At 40.9% G+C, this 21,293-nt stretch overlaps 1 protein-coding gene across 6 annotated transcripts in view; it reads left to right on the forward strand.

The window, feature by feature from the left end:
- myo18b (myosin XVIIIB) overlaps positions 1 to 21,293 on the forward strand; it is a 673,005-nt gene that overhangs the window by 67,400 nt on the left and 584,312 nt on the right. For 5 of the 6 annotated variants that reach the window (XM_073915215.1, XM_073915216.1, XM_073915212.1 and 2 more), the window contains exons 31-35: positions 2,113 to 2,313; positions 7,834 to 7,944; positions 8,366 to 8,470; positions 13,348 to 13,509; positions 15,517 to 15,630. In XM_073915215.1, the coding sequence (XP_073771316.1) occupies positions 2,113 to 2,313; positions 7,834 to 7,944; positions 8,366 to 8,470; positions 13,348 to 13,509; positions 15,517 to 15,630 (693 nt within the window). Of the gene's footprint in view, positions 1 to 2,112; positions 2,314 to 7,833; positions 7,945 to 8,365; positions 8,471 to 13,347; positions 13,951 to 15,124; positions 15,180 to 15,516; positions 15,631 to 21,293 lie in introns of all 6 variants that reach the window. The other variant, XR_012386577.1, reaches the window with a different exon arrangement.

Consider the following 21,293-nt stretch of genomic DNA (forward strand, 5'->3'; position numbering starts at 1 on the left):
GCTGGGGGATAAACCATCTCCAACCCACGGCCGAAGCAGCCCGGGAAAGCACGGCTAACATGTCCGTTTCAGGATCCGTAGTGACAGCGCTCACCAGCCCGAAGGGGGCGAGCGGGTCTGGATCATCATCGGACAATGAAAGCCCACCCTCCGATGCCGCGGTGGACATCTGGTCTCCGGTGTCATCGGGCGTAAGGGCTACCATCTGTTAGACGGATCGCTTCCCCCGCCCGAAGCTTGGATGGAGCGCTTAGAGGAGCGGGAGGTCCGCGGGCCCGTGGGCGACGGATTATCTCTCGCTGAAACCCTCAGATCTGCCCGAGTGCCCGCTGCAGAGCAGGGGACAACTGGGGTGGTTCACCCTTTTGCAAAGGCTAACCGCGATCTTGCGCAACAGTCATGGCATCGCAATGACGACATGAACTGCCCGCGAGCAGCGCATTAACATGCTGGACCCCCAGACATGTAACACAGTGCCCGCGCCCATCATCCGAGGACAGGAAACCACCGCATCCAGAAACGCACAGTCGGAGCGCCGTCCTGATAAGGACGTGCTGCACGACTGTGTTGCTCTTTCTGTGAAGTTTGCAACTTTATACGCACCACTCTGGAGGACCGGACCCAAAGAACGCCAGGCAAGGGAGAACCCAGCTCGACCGTCTGCCACTGCGTGTACACACTCTGGACCGGGAGAATTCTCTCGTTCGCTCAGAATCGCTGGTCACAGCAGGAGGAACCCTCATCGACTCGATCAGAAAGTCTCTGAAGCGAAAAGGATAGCGTCTGCTGCGCCAGGTGAGCTTATATACTCAGTTGATTGCTTATGCCGCTCACCTGCGCAGGCTTGCGCTGCCAATTCATTCTTAATTGGCCCGTTCAATACTCTTTCAGACGAGTAGCTTCTGAACCGAACCTCCCAATGCGTGGATTTTACAATCAAATCCACTTATAGTGCTGAAGTTCCCCCCGAAGGGGAACTGAGTTATATCCAAACACACGTCCTGTTCTTATGCCCCATATGCTGATGCAGACGTCTCCAAAACCCCACAGCTGGACACATCTACACTGGTGTTTATTAAAAAAAATATAAAAATCTGCAGATAATAAATAATGCTGCTAATAATAATCACATTATACTGATGCAGATTAGGGGTGTCAAAATTAATTGTTTCTTTGGTGCACTGCGATGCAGATGGGGACAATTGGATATCGGTTCAGTAATAGATCATAACTGGTTTTTACGTACTAACGTCATTTATCTCCCATGCACGATGTCGCAGTAGAGTACTATGGCGAAGGAGGTGAGGGCGAGAAAATAAAACGCTCCTACTATTTAAAAGGTAGATAATTATGCACAATTCAACTGCTTGTGAGTTTGCTGGAAGGTCTTTCTTTGACACTGAAGAAGGCACAGCACACGAGCCGCTATTTCACTACTAGGGAGAAATGCTGTAAAACTCCACCTCTGCCTCTCTCTCTCTCACTTTGGACATTTGACCCCCTGGCCTGTTTGTGAGGTAACTTTTCCTCTCCTCTTGGCTGTTAAAGCGATACTTGTCGATGCTGACGCAAGCGTGCCTGAGGTGCAAGTTTTCTCCATTGTGTCTATTACGGATTACCTGTGATAACCGCGTATTATGCGCATACAGACTGTAACCGCGGCTGGTCTTCCCACGTCACTCAACGGTAAACATTGCCTTAACACACCTCCTTTATAGACCCTTGAGTCCACAAGGTGGCACTAATGGATTTACTATTTAAACAACGTGGTGCAAAACAAGAAAATTAGGGCTGTGCTGGTCTGAAAATAGCAACAAATCACACCAAACACGTCTTGCACCTTATTGCGCCGGGTGTATGATAGGATCCTATATGTCTGTAATGCTTTAGCATACTCAGACAAAAATTGGTGTGTGTCTTAACAACCATAATCTGAGGTTGACTGCTCAGTTTCAGTACAGTGCCACCTAGTGGTCAGGAAAAATGAAGAAAAATGGGTTATTGCTAATAACTTTTGAACAATATCCAAAAAATCCCAAGACTGCTTTCTTACATTCATAGCAGAATTAAATAATGCGGTTCTTGTGTATTTGCATATGTGTGTGTGTTCAGGAGAGTGAGACGGAGGTCCAGCACCTGCAGCAGCTGAAGGAAGAGCTGTCCTGTCAGATCCGTGACCTCAGTGTCCCACTCAAACTCACCTCCGACTCCGTTCCCGAACTGAAGAAGCATCTGCGAGAGCTGGAGAGCAGAGACAAGGAGCGCTCGGAGGAGATCAGCCAGATGACGGCCAGAATCACACAGCATGAGCAGGTACACACACCTGAACACAGCATATACACTCGACCCAGAGCTTTACAATGACAAAACCATCAGCTCAGTTCAAACTGCAGTGAGCTATATACTATAAACAATCACAGCCAATCAGCATTAAGGGGTGTGTCTGGTAGCTGTGGAGATATCAAAAAAGGAGTGGTTTTGTTGGGTTGTCGGTATGTTTTTAAAAGTGTATTTATTTATTTGGTGCTTATAGAGCTGTATAAAGTGAAGCATTGTGAAACGTTTTAATTTTATAATAATAGCCATTACTGCTGACACGGCAATAAATAAAAATACACAATAGCTTTGTTTAGCATTATTTAGATTAACCCAACTGTCTGCATTATATCAATTCAGTCATGTTTAGTAGTGGAATTTGTACAGATAAACTACATTACCCATAATGCATTGCTGAAAATTCCACCCATGTTCTATAACAGCGTGTCTGCTGGGTCTTAAAAAGTTTTAAAAGTTGATAAATCAATTATGAGAAAATTAAGGCCCTTAAAAGGTATTAAAAAGTCTTAATCCAGTTTTTACAAAGTCTTTAATTTTGTTCAAGTATTGTCCAAAGTGTTTGACTCCAAAAAAAAGCATAAATATATTTATTTTCCTCAATTGGTTCGGACCAAAAAAATAAATAAATAAATAAAAAATCAATTGGTTTGGACCGGGTATATCCGACCAAGCTCCGCCCTCCGGGTGATGTCACGTAATTTGTGACAAATGCGGGAAGGTGATGTGACTCTCTCCACATGTAGTGAAACCATAGAGCAGAGCTATTCAATTGGCGGCCCCCGAGGAAATTTGTTCCGGCCCCCCAAATAGTGTGAGCAAGACATCAAAAGCAAATTTAGTTCAGTCGAGAAATGGCCGCTATAGCTATGAAGTGACATGAGTCTGTTCAATACAGCAAGAGTTGCAGTTGAAGGCTGTGCAGAGAGTTACACCTGACTAGGGCTGCACAATTAATCGAAAAAAGATCACAATCTCGATTCGACCCTGCACACGATCCTAATTCAGCTTTTTCTACGATTCAGCCAATCATATTTCAGTCAGGAGAGAAGAAAAGGCAGCGGCAGAAGTCTTCACAGCAACATGAACACCTTCAAATGGCGTTAAAAGTGTCACATACTGTATTTCAAAGGTATTATTTCACCTGGCAAGGCAGTGGCGCAGTAGGTAGTGCTGTCGCCTCACAGCAAGAAGGTCGCTGGTTCAGACCTCAGCTCAGTTGGCGTTTCTGTGTGGAGTTTGCATGTTCTCCCTGCCTTCGTGTGGGTTTCCTCCGGGTGCTCCGGTTTCCCCCACAGTCCAAACACATGCGGTATAGGTGAACTGGGTAGGCTAAATTGTCCGTAGTGTGTGAATGTGTGTGTGGATGTTTCCCAGAGATGGGTTGCGGCTGGAAGGGCATCTGCTGCGTAAAAACTTACTGGATAAGTTGGCGGTTCATTCTGCTGTGGCGACCCTGGATTATTAAAGGGACTAAGCCGACAAGAAAATGAATGAATGAATAATTTCGCCCAAAATGTCATTTCTGTCCTCATGTTATGACGTATTCACAGTCGTGAAATTGCACGTGAGCTGACTCACTGTTTGTTTACTGCCGAGAACACGCGTGCACGCAAATGACGTCTACTTTAGTGAACACAACCTGCATATGCTGTGAATAACAGGTAATAAAGTTGTAAATAACGTTCAGTTTGTTGCACAGAGTGATCGTTTGAGGGCCGTGCGGGAGGTTTGATTTGCATGTGTGTGTTTTTTTCCTCACAGTGACAGCAGCCATGAGCCGCACTAGAAAGATCATCTTAAATGATCATGTCGCATTTTAGAGTTGTGATTACGACAAACATTTGATGTGTTTTTTGTTTCATAGCGAACACACAGAGTTGTACATGAAAATAAAAGTTTACTGTGTCAGTATAACTACATTAGCCTATATATATAAAAATGGAAATATAATGCTCTAATAATGATGTCAATGACAAGCACGTCTTAAACATAATAATTAAACTTCATAATTATGAATAGTTGTATTCTGATGTCATCATTTTACGGTGAATTAACAAACAGGACATATTGAAAGTCTGTTCAAGTCCACCATAACACAAAATTGAGCATTTTAAGCAACAGTAGAGCTACACATAGACCTAATATTATTATTATTGTTTACCATATGTTTGAGAATTAACAATAATAATAGACTAATCATATTAACCCTAATTTTACATTTACAGAATCGTGAGAAAGATCGTGATCTTGATTTTAAGCAAAAAAAATCGTGATTCACACCTGATTTGCCCGAATCGTGCAGCCCTACGCCTAACATTAAGTGAGCAAGTGACGCGAGCAACCAAAAACATTTGGATACCTAATCGTAAAGACTTCAACACCTCGTTTCTGTTGCACGGAACAAAACCGCTGCAACTAAACAAAGTTATGCCGTTTTAGTTTACATTGCACAATGCACTGATATGTAGTTTCAAAATACACTATATTAACAATTTAATGTAGAAATATACAATGTGGGTGTCTTAAGGAGCAAAAACAAAGCATATGGGCTCTTATATGCTGTTGTGTCTGGAATGATCTGAGTGGGGATCGAACCCGGGTCTACGGTGTTGTTAGCAGTAGTTCTTACTACATGAGCTAAGTCAGCAACTGGTGGCCCAAGAGCAGAGGAGGAACAAAGTTAGTCCACAACGTATGAATTTCAAAAAAATAATATAGTCTTTACTGAAGAGAATTCGACAAAAGGGAGAGATAATATCTCTCTACAGCCAGGGTTGAAAAAGTACAACAAAAATAGGAAAGCAGAGCTTCCTAAAAATACATACAAAATAAAATAGATACAAGGGTCTCAGAACAATCAAACTGCAAAATAGCAAGCAAAAAAGTCTTGAGAAAAACTTAAATGGAAACTGGACGAGGCAGCATAAGGTTAGGTTCAGGACGGAACATAGAGAAGGATACAAAGCAGTCTTATAGACTGATTTCACGCGGCCGCCATTTTCAAAAGTGAAGTCGAGGATGCGGTGGGAAGAAACCCGGAAATATCATTGGGAGTTACATAGGAATGTTGTGTAACTGGCTGTATATCTTATCAGCGAAGATAAAGTGACACAAATTTATAATTTCTCTGCCTTCCGGGTAACCCGAAGGTCCGTTCTGAATGAATGGTGAATGTAAAAAGGGATATCTGAGCTCATTTTCAGCTAAGTTAAGGGAAATAGCACTAGTTAGCTAACGTTTTCTTTCCCAAACACACGTTTTAGATGCCATTTATCAAACTAGAGTTAATAAACTGATTCTTTCACTATATTAGACTCGTCACGATACTGAATTAAAAGAAAGACCGGCAATTTCGCGCTAACATTCAATGTTGATGGCTTTCTTGAAACAGCGCTGATTTGCCATTGTGTTCACGTGCTCAACAGAAATGATTGTGATTGGCCGAGAAGGTCATCAGTTCACCATCCGCTGTATACTGAGCACAAACACAGACGAGCCGAGCGATCTGCTTGATGACTCGACTGATCTTGACGGCTGCTTCGCGCTCCAGTCCGTGTGTCTGTGTTTGCACTGGGTGAAGAGCGGTAAACTGAGCGCAAACCAAGCACAGATACACGGAGACTGAAGCGCGAAGCCGTGAAGATCAGTCGAGTCATCCGCGCTCAGCAGCGCTTCCATGTTAGCGGGAAATAGCCGGGTTTAAAACTTCAGTACCAGGACAACACTATTACAGTCAACACGAGGGTGTGCTGCAGAGGACTGCAGTGTTATCACTCACCGGGTTACATAGACTGAAGCAGGAAAGCGTCCTCACAGTGTTAACTAGTGCCATGAGCTGAAGCCTAGGAGGACACTTAAGCGAATCACTGAGATTGTGAACTTGTTTGATGCTAAATTGCTTTTAATTGTTTAAAATAAACGTACTGAATAATATTAAAGTGATGGTTACACCATTTCTACATTTTGAAATCTCTGCAACAGCTGGAGGTTTATAGTACATGGCATGTTACTGCAATGTTTACAGTGCTGGTCCTATACTTCCGGGTTTCTTCCCACCGCAGCCTCGCTTTGATTCTTTAAAATGGCGGCCGTGTGAAATAAGCGTATATAGGGCAAAGAACAGGTGGTGGTGATTACGCTGATTACAGGAGAGTTTAGAGGAACAAGAGTCACTACTGCCATCTAATGTTGAGGAGTATAGGGCAATATGTGCGCCCCCTGGTGGGTTGGAGGACATGATAAAGTGCTGAGATATCACAATGTCATCATCACTTATATTGCAAGTCATATTTCTCCGGCCCCTCATTTGGGATGCTCTTCATGAGCTGGCCCCCATGACAAACTAATTGAATAGCTCTGCAGTAGAGCAAAACACACAGCAAAATGGGAAAATGAAAGTTTGTGTACTCCTGGCTGGAGAAAGATGAGCTTAGACAGTGTCTGAAGCCTGTGACTGAAAACAGCTGCGTAATTTATTCTTGCAAGCTTTGTTTCTTCTGAGCGTATCTGTGTTCTGTTGCACGGCTGTGCTCCATTTATTGAACTACAACTGTTCATTAACTACTGCTTATTAAGCTTAAGGTTTGATACTGATTAGAACTTGAAGTGGCGATGCGGTCTTCAAATATTCTGAGAAGCTCTTTAAAAAGTATTCAAAAGGTATTGAAATGACCTTCAGGATTCCTGCATATACCCTGATAAAGTAATTAAAGTGACTCTTATGGTGAGTTCACACCTTTGAATCGATTCAGTTGTTCCTGAACAGAGACTACAAATGTTACATTGTTGCTCTTTGCTCTTGGTGCGGTTCGCTTTCACACTGCAAAGTTTCTAATCGGACCAAAAGAGCTAAAACAAGTCACGTGCGAGTAAACTCTCCTCACATTGGTCAGAGTGTCAGGGTTTATTTTGCAGCGTCCCGCTCAGCTGTCAGGAGAGGTGGTGGTTTGGTGGTGATTGACAGGGTGTGCGCGCGACGTGTCTGAGGAGAGATGCGGTGGGGAGGGGTGAGAAGGGTGCGCGACGATGCCTATTTGAGGACCGGGAGGGAGACGCGAGATTACCGGGAGATCATCACTCGTTTGCGGGCATCCGGAGACTCGCGAAACTTTCCTGCCCTACTCATAATTCTCTCTTCATATAGCCGTAAGCCTATTACATATCCATAAAACACTGTGATATAACCGCGCTCCGATCGGAACGCTTTCTCACTGCAATCGAACAGCTCCAGGGTTCGTTTCAATCGAGCCGAGACCACCTCATTCAAGCGATCTCGGATCAATTACTTTGGCACGGAACAGAGCGCGATTGCCCTGTTCACATATGCCAAACAAACCCCGCTAACTGGGCAAACGAGACACGTTCTGAAACAAAAGTGTAGGTGTGAAAGCACCCTTAGAGACAGATTCAATGAAAAAGGGGTTTATTCAATCGTTGAATATTTATAAGTCTATCGATTATATTATGTAATATTTGATTGACCTCTGACCTCTGCAGATGCACCTGCGCTTCGAGATGGAGATGGAGAGGATGAAGCAGATTCATCAGAAGGAGCTGGAGGACAAAGATGAGGAGCTGGAGGACGTGCAGAAGTCCTCACAGAGACGGGTGAGGGACAATACTGGCTCAACTCGTCTCACCACCGTACAGTAGAGCTGTAATCGGAGCACGAACCTGACAGAATTCGGCCCAACAAGTTCAGCAAGTGCATTCTGATTGACAACACCTTCAGCATCCATATCTGACACTTAGCTACAACAAGCAAGAGGGGGAGTCATCGAGATCTACCTGAGCTCAAACTCCCCTCTCGCCTTGCAATGGGAGGGAGCCCAGGGCTCGAGGATCTTATAAGCTCAGGGCTCTCTCCCGGGACAGCACGCCAAACTAGCTTTATTATCAATCATCAGCTAAGTGTGAACTCTTGAAACATTTTTAGCTCTGCCTTACAGACCTGTTTCAAACATCTTCTCTGTGTGTGTGTGTGTGTGTGTGTGTGTGTGTGTGTGTGCGTGTGCGTGTGCGTGTGCAGCTCCGACAGCTGGAGATGCAACTGGAGCAGGAATATGAGGAGAAACAGATGGTGGTTCATGAGAAGCATGACTTAGAGGGGCTGATTGCCACACTGTGTGAACAGGTAAAACACACACACACACACACACACACACACACACACACACACACGATATCTGTAGTAGTAATAAAATCCTATTCAAATTGTTTTGATTTGTTATGTTGTATACTATTATATAGAGTATTTACAAAAATTTATACTTTAAACTTTAAAGTTTTAGTTATTGTCACGGTTTCAGGAAGGGAAGGGGAGCGAGGAGTCAAGTGCAGTAAATAATAAGGGTTTCATTATAATAAATAAAAAACTGACATTAAAAAAGACATGAGGAGACTATAAGGAGAAATAATTAGCAGGTGAACATTCATTCATTCATTCATTCTTGTCGGCTTAGTCCCTTTATTAATCCGGGGTCGCCACAGTGGAATGAACCGCCAACTTATCCAGCAAGTTTTTACTCAGCGGATGCCCTTCCAGCCGCAACCCATCTCTCACATTCACACACACACTCATACACTACGGACAATTTAGCCCTCCCAATTCACCTGTACCGCATGTCTTTGGACTGTGGGGGAAACCGGAGCACCCGAAGGAAACCCACGCGAAGGCAGGGAGAACATGCAAACTCCACACAGAAACGTCATCGGAGCCGAGGCTCAAACCAGCGACCTTCTTGCTGTGAGGCGACAGCACTACCTACTGCGCCTCTGCTTCGTCCACAGGTGAACATAATAAACTAATAACGGGTTAACTACGAAGGTGGAACTAGACAATAGACAGGAGAGCGCATGACACAAACAAAACAAGCCATGTGCTCACATAAAACCAGACTAGAACACACAGCCAATGGGAGAACTCGTTAAGCGGGTGTTCACATGAAACACAACACTAAAGCACGTGAACAACATGTAAACATAGAGCCACGTGCTCTACGCAACACCAAGACGAGACATAAGACACGATAAATGAAAGCGTTTACCTTGCACTAATACATGCGACGTGCATGCTCCAATCCCAGCGCCAACTGAAACTGAAAGCAACTAGAAAAGAACTGCACGTCACAGACAACAAACACAAGAGCAAGCAAGCACACAGACACTCATAACAACAACAAGAGTCACCGACCAAGACAGGATGAGTGCTTGGCCTGAGAAAACTCGAGCTGAGTACAACATACAAGACAAGACAGGACTAGTGTCTGGACTCCAAAACAAGAATGTTACATTATATACAAAATATATATTGTCACAAATATTAAATTATATCCCTGCTGAAAAATCCAGCTTAAACCAGCCTAGTCTGGTTGGCTGGTTTTAGCTGGTTGACCAGGCTGGTTTTAGAGGGGTTTTGGCCACTTCCAGGCTGGTTTCCAGCCATTTCCAGCCTGGTCTTAGCTGGTCAGGTTGGGAGATGACCAGCTAAAACCAGCTTGACCAGGCTAGCCAAGCTGGTAGTCCAGCCAAAACCAGCTATATCCGGCTTAAACCAGGCTGGTCAAGCTGGTTTTAGCTGGATTTGGCTGGTCATTTTCCAGCCTGACCAGCTAAAACCAGGGTGGAAATGGCTGGAAACCAGCCTGGAAATGGCAAAAACCCCTTTAAATCCAGCCTGGTCAACCAGCTAAAACCAGCCAACCAGCCTAGGCTGGTTTAAGCTGGATTTTTCAGCAGGGATCCAATGTGAGAACAGACATCAACTGCTGTAAATACCATCCAGTCATGGCACTAGTATTTTGTTATGTTCACAGCCTTAATGTAGTGCCCTGGGAGTGTGTTTGTCAGTCTGTAGAGTGCTAGCTGTGGCTCGTGTGTGTGTGTGTGTGTGTTAAACTCAGCTAAAATATTCGTAAACATACACATGCATGTGTGTATTTTATATATACATACAACTTTATATATATATATATACAGGGTTCAACGCTAAGGACATTTTCTAGTGGCTCGACTTGACCAGTGGTTCAGATTTTTACCTGCCCTGCCAAAAATTTCACTGGCCCTACTAAAATAAATCAATAAAAAATAGCTATTTCTTAGCCACATATTTTAAATAATGTGTCAAAATAATGTATGTTATTCTAGTATTTAATTTTTTTTTTTTTTGCAGGTATTTTATTGCAAAACAAAAGGTAGCTGACGGAAAACTAAACAAAACATCTCTTCATTTTTTTTTATTGTGTTGTACCCATGTAAATATCTGCTTCCACAACGTTAGAAACAGACGTTTTCTTTTAGCCTCATTAATTTGATGTTGCCGTCATGTTGCCGTCTCTTCACTGTACTGGTTTTTACCAGGTTGTGGAAAAAAAATAACGTGTTCACAACATCCAATCAGATAAAAGGAACCGAAAAGCAAAATGGTGTTTACGACTTCACAGATAAGGCAGCATTCACAAACATTAAAGCAAAAATGATTTTCTCGATTCTAAGACTGTATTTGCATGCAAGTGACAAATAGTCGCAAGCAAATGAAACTTTAGTGACAAAGCAGCACTGGTCTGATCGGGCCAGTGACGTTTCTCTCTACTGTCACGAACATCTCTCTCGGGCCATTGGGCAGTCCTTATTGTTGAGCCTTGATATATATATATATATATATATATATATATATATATATATATATATATATATATATATATATATATATATATATATATATAATTTATACAACAGTTCTGTCTGGTTCTCAAATCTGATTGGCTGATAGCCATGCGATATTCTGCAATATCACTCCTACAGCCTCTTTACCCTTTGTGTATTACTCCGCCCACATACAGCCAGCAGAAAGCAGACACTACAGATCTAAAGTTTAAAAGATGCACGCTCGACTGTTTAACTGTCAGCTTATGATTTGAATGCAGAAGAAAGTAGTTCCTCATACAAAAGGGTTTTTGAGACTCTTCATGTTTGATTTAGTTTTTATATACACAGTTATGCCGTCAAACTGTTGTATAAATGCAATATCACACGAGTAGCAGTGCGATATGGTTGTATATCGGCACTGGTGGGGGCACTAAGGCACTCAGCCTGCGGCCTCATTCCAACGCATGCCTCCCACCAGTGCCGATATACAGCCATATCACACTGCTACTCATGTGATGTTGCTCATATATATAATATATAGACACAATACATAGTAGCCAAACTGATTTTTTTTTTTAGTACAAACATTTATTTTGGATGCAATTAATCACAATTGGTTGTTGTCATCACTAAAAATATTTAATATAAAAAATAAATAAATATACACTTGAAGTCAGAATTATTCGCCCTCCTGTAAATTTGTATTTATTTTTTAAATATTTCCCAGATGATGTTGAACAGTTTCAGGAACTGTTCACAGTGTTTCCTCTAATATTTGTTCTTCTGGAGAAAGTCTGATTTGTTTTATTTTGGCTAGAATAAAAGCAGTTTTCAATTGTTTTAAAGGCATTTTAAGGTCAATATTATTAGCCCCCTTCAGCAATATTAGTTTTGACAGTCTCCTGAACAAACCACTGTTATACAATGACTTGCATAATTACCCTAACTTTACTTTATTTTACGTCACTTTAAGCTGAATACTAGTGTCTTGAAGAATATCTAGCCTAATATTATGTGCTAATAAAAGATAAAATAAATCAGTTATTAGAAATGAGTTATTAAAACTATTATGTTTATATATATATGTGTATATATATATATATATATATATATATATATATATATATATATATATATATATATATATATATATATATATATATATATATATATATATATATATATATATATATATATATATATTAAAGGGTGTCACGATCCTCCAAATCCTCGATTCGATTACATTTTTGATTCTAAAGTCACAATTCGATTCGATTTTCGATTATGAATAATTAATTAATTAATAACAAATTAATTATTTGTAGCCTACCGTTTAAACTACCTGACCTGCTTGGTCTTTGTTTTACCCATAAACAAATCATACAGTAAATGAATAAAGGCAAGATACACACATAATTACCACCTGTCAATCACTTTTTCTGCGGGACTTGTGAATAGGCAGTGATCTGTGTCGTTATAATGGCGTCGGTAAAACAAGACGCACAACCAACAGGAACCAGCCAACAGTATCTGAGGTGTTCGCTAAAATGACTAAGTACAAGTGAGTGAAAGATTGAAGCAGTCTACTGATCCTCTACCTGGACCTGCTGTCTGGAGCGCATGGCTGTGTGTGCGTCTGTGTCTGTGTGGTCACGTGATGTGCATTTTCAGAGGTAGAGAGGAAGGAGGGCTGCTCAGAAATGCTACACGCCACTGTGGATGTCAAATCGTTGTCGTTCTAAAATGCCATTTTAAAACAAAGACAGTGTAAACAGGGCCTGAGTGTGTACTTTTCGCGAGCGGATTTGCAACGGGGCGGGCGGAGGATCGCGATGCCGGTGTTGTCTATCGGACGAACCGTACGTAATACGCACATAGCAGAGCTTGCAAAACTGTGTTTTTTTTGTCGACAACACGAACGTTGTCAACATAACTCACTGGAAATCCAAAATGCTTCCACACCGGTGACTTCATTGAAAGAGGAGAGGGTTTAAGCTCTGTCGACGGGTCTCCTGCTTCTGCAGTTTAACAAGCACTTCAACAAGCCTGTTTTTTCCCGCTTGGCAAGCCAAGCTGACGTGACATGGGGGCGTGGCAGCATCGACGATTCTATTTTTTGATTCGATAATCGAAATTGAGCATAAATTTCGATCGATTTCGATTAAAAATCGAAATTGTGACACCCCTAATATATATATATATATATATATATATATATATATATATATATATATATATATATATATATATATATATATATATATATTTATTTAAGTAATTATGCTGTATTATAATAATAATCCCTCTCTTTCTCTATCTATCTCTCTCTCTTTCTCTCTCTCTCTCTCTCTATGTGTTGTTCAGGTGGGCCACCGGGACTTTGACGTGGAGAAGCGTCTGAGGCGAGACCTGAAGCGAACCCATGCCCTGCTCAGTGACGCTCAGCTGCTCCTGTCCACTGTTGAACAGCCTGGTCAGGGTCATGACCCCGGAGCCCAGGAGCAGCTGCAGAGACTGCGCTGCCAGGTGCTCCACATCCCAGCATGCACTGCTCTGATCACACCGATACACCACTTCACAGCTCACACCGCCAGCCTCAACCTTTAGCAGACATGAGAACATTCACATTGTCTGCTAGTCTTAAAGGGACAGTTCACCCAAAGATGAAAATGCTGTCATCATTCAGGCAAGGCAAGCTTGCTTATTTATTTACTCAGCCTTTATTTGTTTCAATCCTTTATGAGCTTCTTTCTTCTGTTGAGCACTAAAGAAGATATTTTGATGGATGATGAATACCTGTAACCATTGACTAATATAGTATTTGCGTGGTTACAGGTTTTCAGCTTTCTTCAGAATATCTTCTTTAGTGTTTAACAGAAGAAAGAAGCTCATTAGGGTTTGGAAACACTTGAGACAGAGTAAATAATAAGTACATTTGCATTTTGTGGTGAACTACCGCTTTAAAGGGCCATGAAACCCCCTCGTTTCAGCAGGGTGTTTTCACACCTCTACTTTGAAAAAAAGTCAGAAAAGTGGGCGTGTCCAGCTCTGTTTAGGGGGGAGTGTCGACGAACTAAAGTGGGATGGTGTGGGAGTGTCTATTTGGGAGCGCGCTGAATTTCAGAGGCAAAACACACACACACACACACACAAACACGGGACAAAGGGATTGTGTTTACATGGACATCTGTAGTCGAATTATTTGCCAAATGATTAAATGTTGGACTTTAACTGCAGTTTGGCTCTTTCATTCAGGGAATTCATTCATGCCCTTTGCGACAAATGAGATATTTGATTAGAGGAACCAAATATTTTTCATGCAATGTTTGATACCACACGGCGAATGAGAGAAAAAAATGTTATTCCGGTCACTAAATGCGGTGAAAATCCTACACGAGGTTAAAGTTTGGTTGTGGTGCTAACATGTTTACACTCGGTGCAATAGTTAACTTAGTTGGATACGAACAAACTGAATAAACAAAGAGCACTGGTCGCTCACTTACCAAATCTGTAGAGACAGGACAATCACCAGCAACTAGAGCCGCGTCTTTATTAAGAGGAGCGAATCCGGATCTCAGCATTTGCAGATGAGAACAGCTCTCAGGTAAACAATAATCCTCCTTAGACACGTAAGTTATTGTTGTGGAGCGTCGCGTACACTGTTAATCCACACGTGACTCTGAGCTCTCACAGAGAGAAAATGAAAACGAAACTGAACTGCAGCAAACTATAAAAGCAACACTTCACGCTTGTTTTGCCAACACAACGTGGCGTCTCTGTGTCTAAACACTGTGACAGTAATGAATATTAATGAAGTTGCACAATAGAGTGCGCTGATTGGTTTGAACCAAGCTTTACTCATGCATTAATGCATCACACTGTAAGACGTAATAAGACACACTCTGGCACAGACGTCCAGTCTGCACGCTGGAATACACGCTATTATGTCATGGCCGTGACGCAGCTTCAAATATTCGTTTCAAACCGGAAGTACGAATTTGCTTGAAATAACGCAAAAACAACCAATTTACACTTTTTAGTGAAATATAGGTGTCCTAATAGTGTTTTTAGCAGTGTGGGACACATATACCACTGTCAACAGCTCAAACACATGTGTTCTGGTGTTTCGTGACCCTTTAAGGTGAACAGTTAATGCCTAGTTCACAGTAAATGACATTGAACATCTGCAGATCGCTGTGTTGTTCAGACTACAGGACTTGATTTTGTGTCTTTAATTTTGGGTTGGGCAACTTGGTATTGCTGTGGCCTCACAGTAAGAAGGTCACGGGTTTTAGCCTCGGTTGGGTCGGTTGGCGTTTCTGTGTGGAGTTTGCATGTTTGAAAGGGGGATATAGATGTAGTCCGATGAGGGCCGGCAGCCACCTGGTCTGTCACAGACCCGCCTACCCCGTCCAGTGGGTAAAAGCATCTCCTCAATGGCAGGGAAATAGTTAACAGCAATTAGCATATTATTGTAGATGATGAATATTAATTTTAGCTTCGTCCTGTAGCTGATGTCTGTGTGTTTTTCAGCTGGAGGACAGTGAAGCGCGGCGTCTGGAGGCTGAAGGTGTTCAGAAAACTCTGGCTGCGGAGCTGGAAAACGCTCAGATCGAGCTGGAGAACATCTGCAAGCAGAAGAGCCTGGTGAGACGTGAGGCAGACCCACAAAATTCACAAATCTGCCACCATGTGTTCATGACTTTCTTTCCTCTGGTGGACACAAAAGAAGAATTTTTATGTTGGAAAACTGTTGCCATTGACTACTACAGTATTTGTGTTTTCTATATAGTAGTCAACCGTTACTGGTTGTAAAACCTACTCTATAGACCGATTACCAACCTACGTCACACATGACGTCACACAGGTCCCCGGTTGCAAAAAAAGGACAGACTGCAATGGGAAAGATGTTGTTTTGTGCGGTTGGTTGCCGAATTCGAGTCCAAAAATAGAAAACATAGCTTTTACCATACACCACACACTGCTTTAATTCCGACTGCAGACGTCTTTGGCTAAATGAGCTGAATGAATTGAGGAGCTAATTAGAAATGCTGGACTCTGCAGTGCTCATGTCATATCAGGTCAGTTCACGCTATGCTGAATCAGACACATCACTCGATTTAGATTGCAGCAATGATTTCAGCAAAAACAGTTACATATGGCGAATTAAACTGCGGACACTGAATGCTAAGAATGAAACGAGAAAGTTATGGAAGCATATGAGTAGCATAATTCAATTCAAAATGTAATATGCAAAATGGCAATGCAATATGTTAAATGGCAATGTATTTCTGTATTTGAATTTGCATTTTCCAAGACATATGAGCAACGTTTGGTGCAGAATGAAAATGTAAATTAAATTACATTGTTTGCATTTCTCATTTCAAACATTTTAATATGTAAATTGTATCCACATTTTAAAGCTTCATAAGTAGCAAAATTAAATTGAAAATGCTATACACAAACTGAATTTGATGTGAATAAAGTACAAGCAGAAACTGTAGCAAAATGATCATTTACATGTTAAAGATCCCTAAAACTGCGTGCGCGAATATCAAACCTTAAGCCAACTTTACTGAGCTAGGAGGTGATTGGTTTTCTAAAGTATTTCCCAGTTCAAGCTCGAGGGCTCGTGCAGCTTCACGAAGCCGCTGAGGAACAGACTTCGCCATGTTTATGCTGCCAAATATCCCAAATAGTCCTCACTGCAGCTGTGACGACATAACTTAAAACCCGCCTTGCAGCAACGGTGGCCGTCTGTGGGCGTGGCCAGGCCAGAATGCATTTTCAATTTCAAATCGGCTTTCATTCGTCGCGATGTGTTAAATGAAAATGCATTATGTTTTTTTTCATTTTCATTTTCATTCTGCAGCAAACATTGCACATATGTCTTGGAAAATGCTAACTGAAATGCAGTAATACACTGCCTTTTACATATTGCATTATCGTTCTGCGTATTACATTTCAAAATTAATTTTGCTACACACATCCCATGCTGATATGCTGAAAATGTAATCCTGCGTTTCCTAGACGCGAGTGTAAATGCATTTAGGACAAATAACATGTAAATTATCATTTGCTACAGTTTCTGCTTGTACTTTATTCACATCAAATTCAGTTTGTGTATAGCAATTTCAATTTAATTTTGCTACTTATAAAGCTTTAAAATGTGGATACAATTTACAAATTAAAACAGTGTTTGAAATGAGAAATGCAAACAATGTAATTTAATTTACATTTTCATTCTGCACCAAACGTTGCTCATATTTCTTGGAAAATGCAAATTCAAATACAGAAATACATTGCCATTTAACATATTGCATTGCCATTTTGCATATTACATTTTGTATTGAATTATGCTACTCATATGCTTCCATAGAAAGGTACATTTATTAAAGTAAAGTTGGTTTTTGTATTCACACATTCATTCAGTGACAACTTATGACAAACTCCCTATAGTGTTTACCACTGCACTTTGAATATTCCATCTGAAATAACCTGCAAGTGTGACTTGAAAACAAGATTAACACTGTTTATTTGACTGTGAACATGCTGTACTTTGATAGTCATTGGCTGCTAATAAGATTTCGCTATTTAGAGTTTGCAAATAATACTTTCATGAAATTATATTGTTAAGGAGAAAGTCTGAATGTGCGAATATAAAACTGACTTTACCTCGTTCACTTATCCCGCCGTTTTGTGTGTTGGTGATTAGTTACCTAGGCCTTAGCTTGTATAACGTTAACGTCTTCTTTCCTTGTCTTTGGCTAAGCAGAATCTCGATCTTTAGCACTACATAGTGTTGAATCTGGTCATCATGGAGCATTATTTACTGCACATGACCACATAGAACATTATTGTTGGCATCCAAAGACTTGTAGACCTTTAACTTCTCTCTTGTAAAATCACTCGGAGCTTCATTGAGATTGTATATTTCGGGCTGGATGCTCGGTCATTATCCAATATCCATTGGGTGGGTGCTATCGCAAATGGAGCTGTCAGATGAACGCCGCTCACTTTAACTTCGTGAATTTTGCCGAATCACTGTGCTTATCACTGGGCGACGAGCTGTTATAATATGCTGAAAGCAGTATGTAAATAATATATATAATATGTAAGTAATATATCCTATTTCTAAGACAACAACAAACTCTGCACCGCATCTGATGTCATTCCCTCGCTGTAAATGCTAGCGCTCCCGGTTTTTTCTGTCACCTCCCTGCGTGCGCATCCTGAATGTTTACAAACATGGTAATTGGTCTATACCAGTGGTTCTCAAACTTTTTTCATCAAGTACCACCTTAGCAAAAAATTGTCTCTCCAAGTACCACCAAAATGAGCAGTATTGAAATACAGTAGCGTAGTAGGCCCAGTAAAGCAGCTACAGCACTGCACAGTTAAAAAACATGGCAGATTACATCAGAAATATAGCCTATATATAATATATGGCATATTATATACATCATTTTTAATAAATTTTGAATTATTTGTAGCATGTACATGAGATATTTCATTCCTCCGTGTACCACTACAAGGAAGCCCGTGTACCACTTGTGGTACACGTACCACAGTTTGAGAACCAATGGTCTATACGATCCTGGTAAATGATATTGAAACATGTTTTCAGCAGAGGTGTAAAGAGTACCTGGAAACCATACTTGAGTAAACGTACAGATACCTTACTGTAAACATCACTCCATTACGAGTTACAAGTCACCAATTCCAATAAGACTTGAGTAAAAGTATTAAAGTATCCAATTTTAAACGGACTGAAGTATTTTACTCATACTGAATGTCGGCTCAAAGTACACCAAGAAAGGTTTGATTTCCTGATATAGAAATTAACTTGAACACCTCAATGATTCAAAATGGCAGAACAAAATAGATTTAAAAAAAATAGAACAAAAAGTCTCAAACTCAAATGTCCAAAAAAGACAATTTTTCAAAAATTAAAAAATAAAATAAAAAGTAGTAAAACGTAGTAAAAAAATAAAATAAAAATCAGAGCTGACTTTCACATGATTCACCTCTCAGTCTCAAAGGGGGGTAATACTTTTAATTTTAGTATTTTTTTTTTAATTGGTTGGGATGTTTTCTCTGTATTAAAACAAAGAGCTTAGAATGACCAAGAGGCGACACTCTAGTGTAATTTGGGAAACAGCCACTAGATGGCGCGGCAGCCATTTTGGAATGAAAACTCCAATAGAACAGCAGCATATTATAAGTCTGTAAAATGAACTATTAAAAGTGCTGATGATTGTGATAGTAAGTGTTGTATTGTTGTCTTTCAGGTTGTATGTCAGCTTTAATGCACTTTTAAAATAAATAAATAAAAAACAAAGCAGCTGCTTGCCATCGCGACAGTAATTTGATCCAATGGACGGGCGATCGATTTCACTCCAAAATGGCGGAATCCGGGTCTGTTGCTGGGCGCTGCTGTTGCAATGGAACGTTCTATTGAGTGTCGCCTCTTGGTCATTTTTAGCCAGGGGTGTCAAACTCAATTCCTGGAGGGCTGAAGCCCTGCACAGTTTAGTTCCAACCCTGCAACAACACACTTACCTGTAGGTTTCAAACAAGCCTGAAGGACTCACTTAGTTTGATCAGGTGTGTTTAATTAGGGTTGGAACTAAACTGTGCAGAGCTGCGGCCCTCCAGGAACTGAGTTTGACACCTGTGCAATTAGCTCTTTGATTAAAATTAAACAAAGAGGAGCAGTGTTATTTTTCAACTTTGTAAAACTACACATTAAATTCAATGAAACATACATCACAAATAGTCATGTCATGTCGCTGTGGTTTTTGCCATATCAGTAACTGTATTAAATTCACTAAATTCACATCAAATTAACATTAAATAGACTCTTACTTCAATGTGTTTTCTCAAATTTGATGATAAATTCTTAAAAGCACTTATTTTCGTGGATCGTTGCAAACAAAGTAGACACTGTAGACACATGTTGCTAATTAAACACCTGGTAATAGGCAAGCTGCTAATTCACGTTCATGTGATTTAGCTCATAAACAGCATACAGTACCTTCAGCACCCTGCAGATGGCGATATCGCCTCGTCCGCCCAACAAATTAGCCGTGGTAGATAAAGATGCCAACTTGTCACTCACAATCACAACGTAACGAGTAACAATAAGCTTAATATTGATTGTCTTAAAATTAATTGTCTTAATATTCGTTTTATCCTCTATTTTCTTTGTTACAATATATTTTCAATGGTTTGTATAGTTTTAAAGAGACCAGGCATCGCTAGACGCCATTTACAGGGACACTTTCTCCAGTAAAAATGGCCAGTGCCGCAGTAAATGCTTTGAGATATGATTTTCTTTATATGCAAGTGTATTTATTAAGAGTGGTGATCCCAGAACAAAGACACGTCTTACACACCGCTCCTGCTTCAACTCTCCGTGTGAGTCTAGTCCTGGTTGTGAACATGCATGACAAATAATATGCGCTGCCCACTCGACACTCTTGCGTTGTGAAACCGGCGTAACTGCCTTTTGTGCGAAAGTGTTGGCACGCAGTGAGTTTTGCTAAATCGACAAAGCTAAAGTGTAAATATGATGGTGATCTTATTTAAACTAAGCATGGCTCCTGAAAGATTTTTTTTTTTTGTATTAAGCAAAAAGGAGGGATGATGAGGCAGGGAGGTAATACCACAGACTGTGAAATAATACCATAGACTAAAATATATGGACGTAGTATCCGTGACGTCACCTATAGGTTTCTAAAGAGCGCCAAAGAAGCCACAAGTAGGCGCGCCAACCATCGCCATTTTGATTGCGCGTCATCACACCCACGGCGGGATACCAAACTAGGGCAAAGAGGCGGAGAGTGGGCGGAGCTACAGACACCTGCTGGCATTTAGCTTGGACCTGGTTCAGACACACTTTACTTTGAGAGAACGCTTAATACTTCATCATCTGCGACTCGTTTGTGTTCTGACCACTTGTGTTTGTTTGTACACTATATCAATAAAGTGTTTAGTCTTTTAAAAACACTGCTGTAACACACAGAGCCACTAAACATTGCTCTTATGACGTTTTTCAACAGGAGGAAAACGCGAATTACTTCCAAACACTTCAGATATAGTCTGTGTTAGTTAATGTAAGACTATTGATGAACTCCAGCATAACACTGTATGACAACACTTCAGACGACTGATCTAGAGCCTACAGCTCATCAATCTGACAGATTCTGGAGTGCATTACAGCTCTAAATATAAATATAAACGATAAATGATCTTAAATATAACAAATACATGTATAGAGATGGTAGATAAGTATATAACTTTACTCA

The sequence above is a fragment of the Danio rerio genome, chromosome 10, assembly GCF_049306965.1.
Source record: "Danio rerio strain Tuebingen ecotype United States chromosome 10, GRCz12tu, whole genome shotgun sequence".
Classification (NCBI taxonomy): domain Eukaryota; kingdom Metazoa; phylum Chordata; class Actinopteri; order Cypriniformes; family Danionidae; genus Danio; species Danio rerio.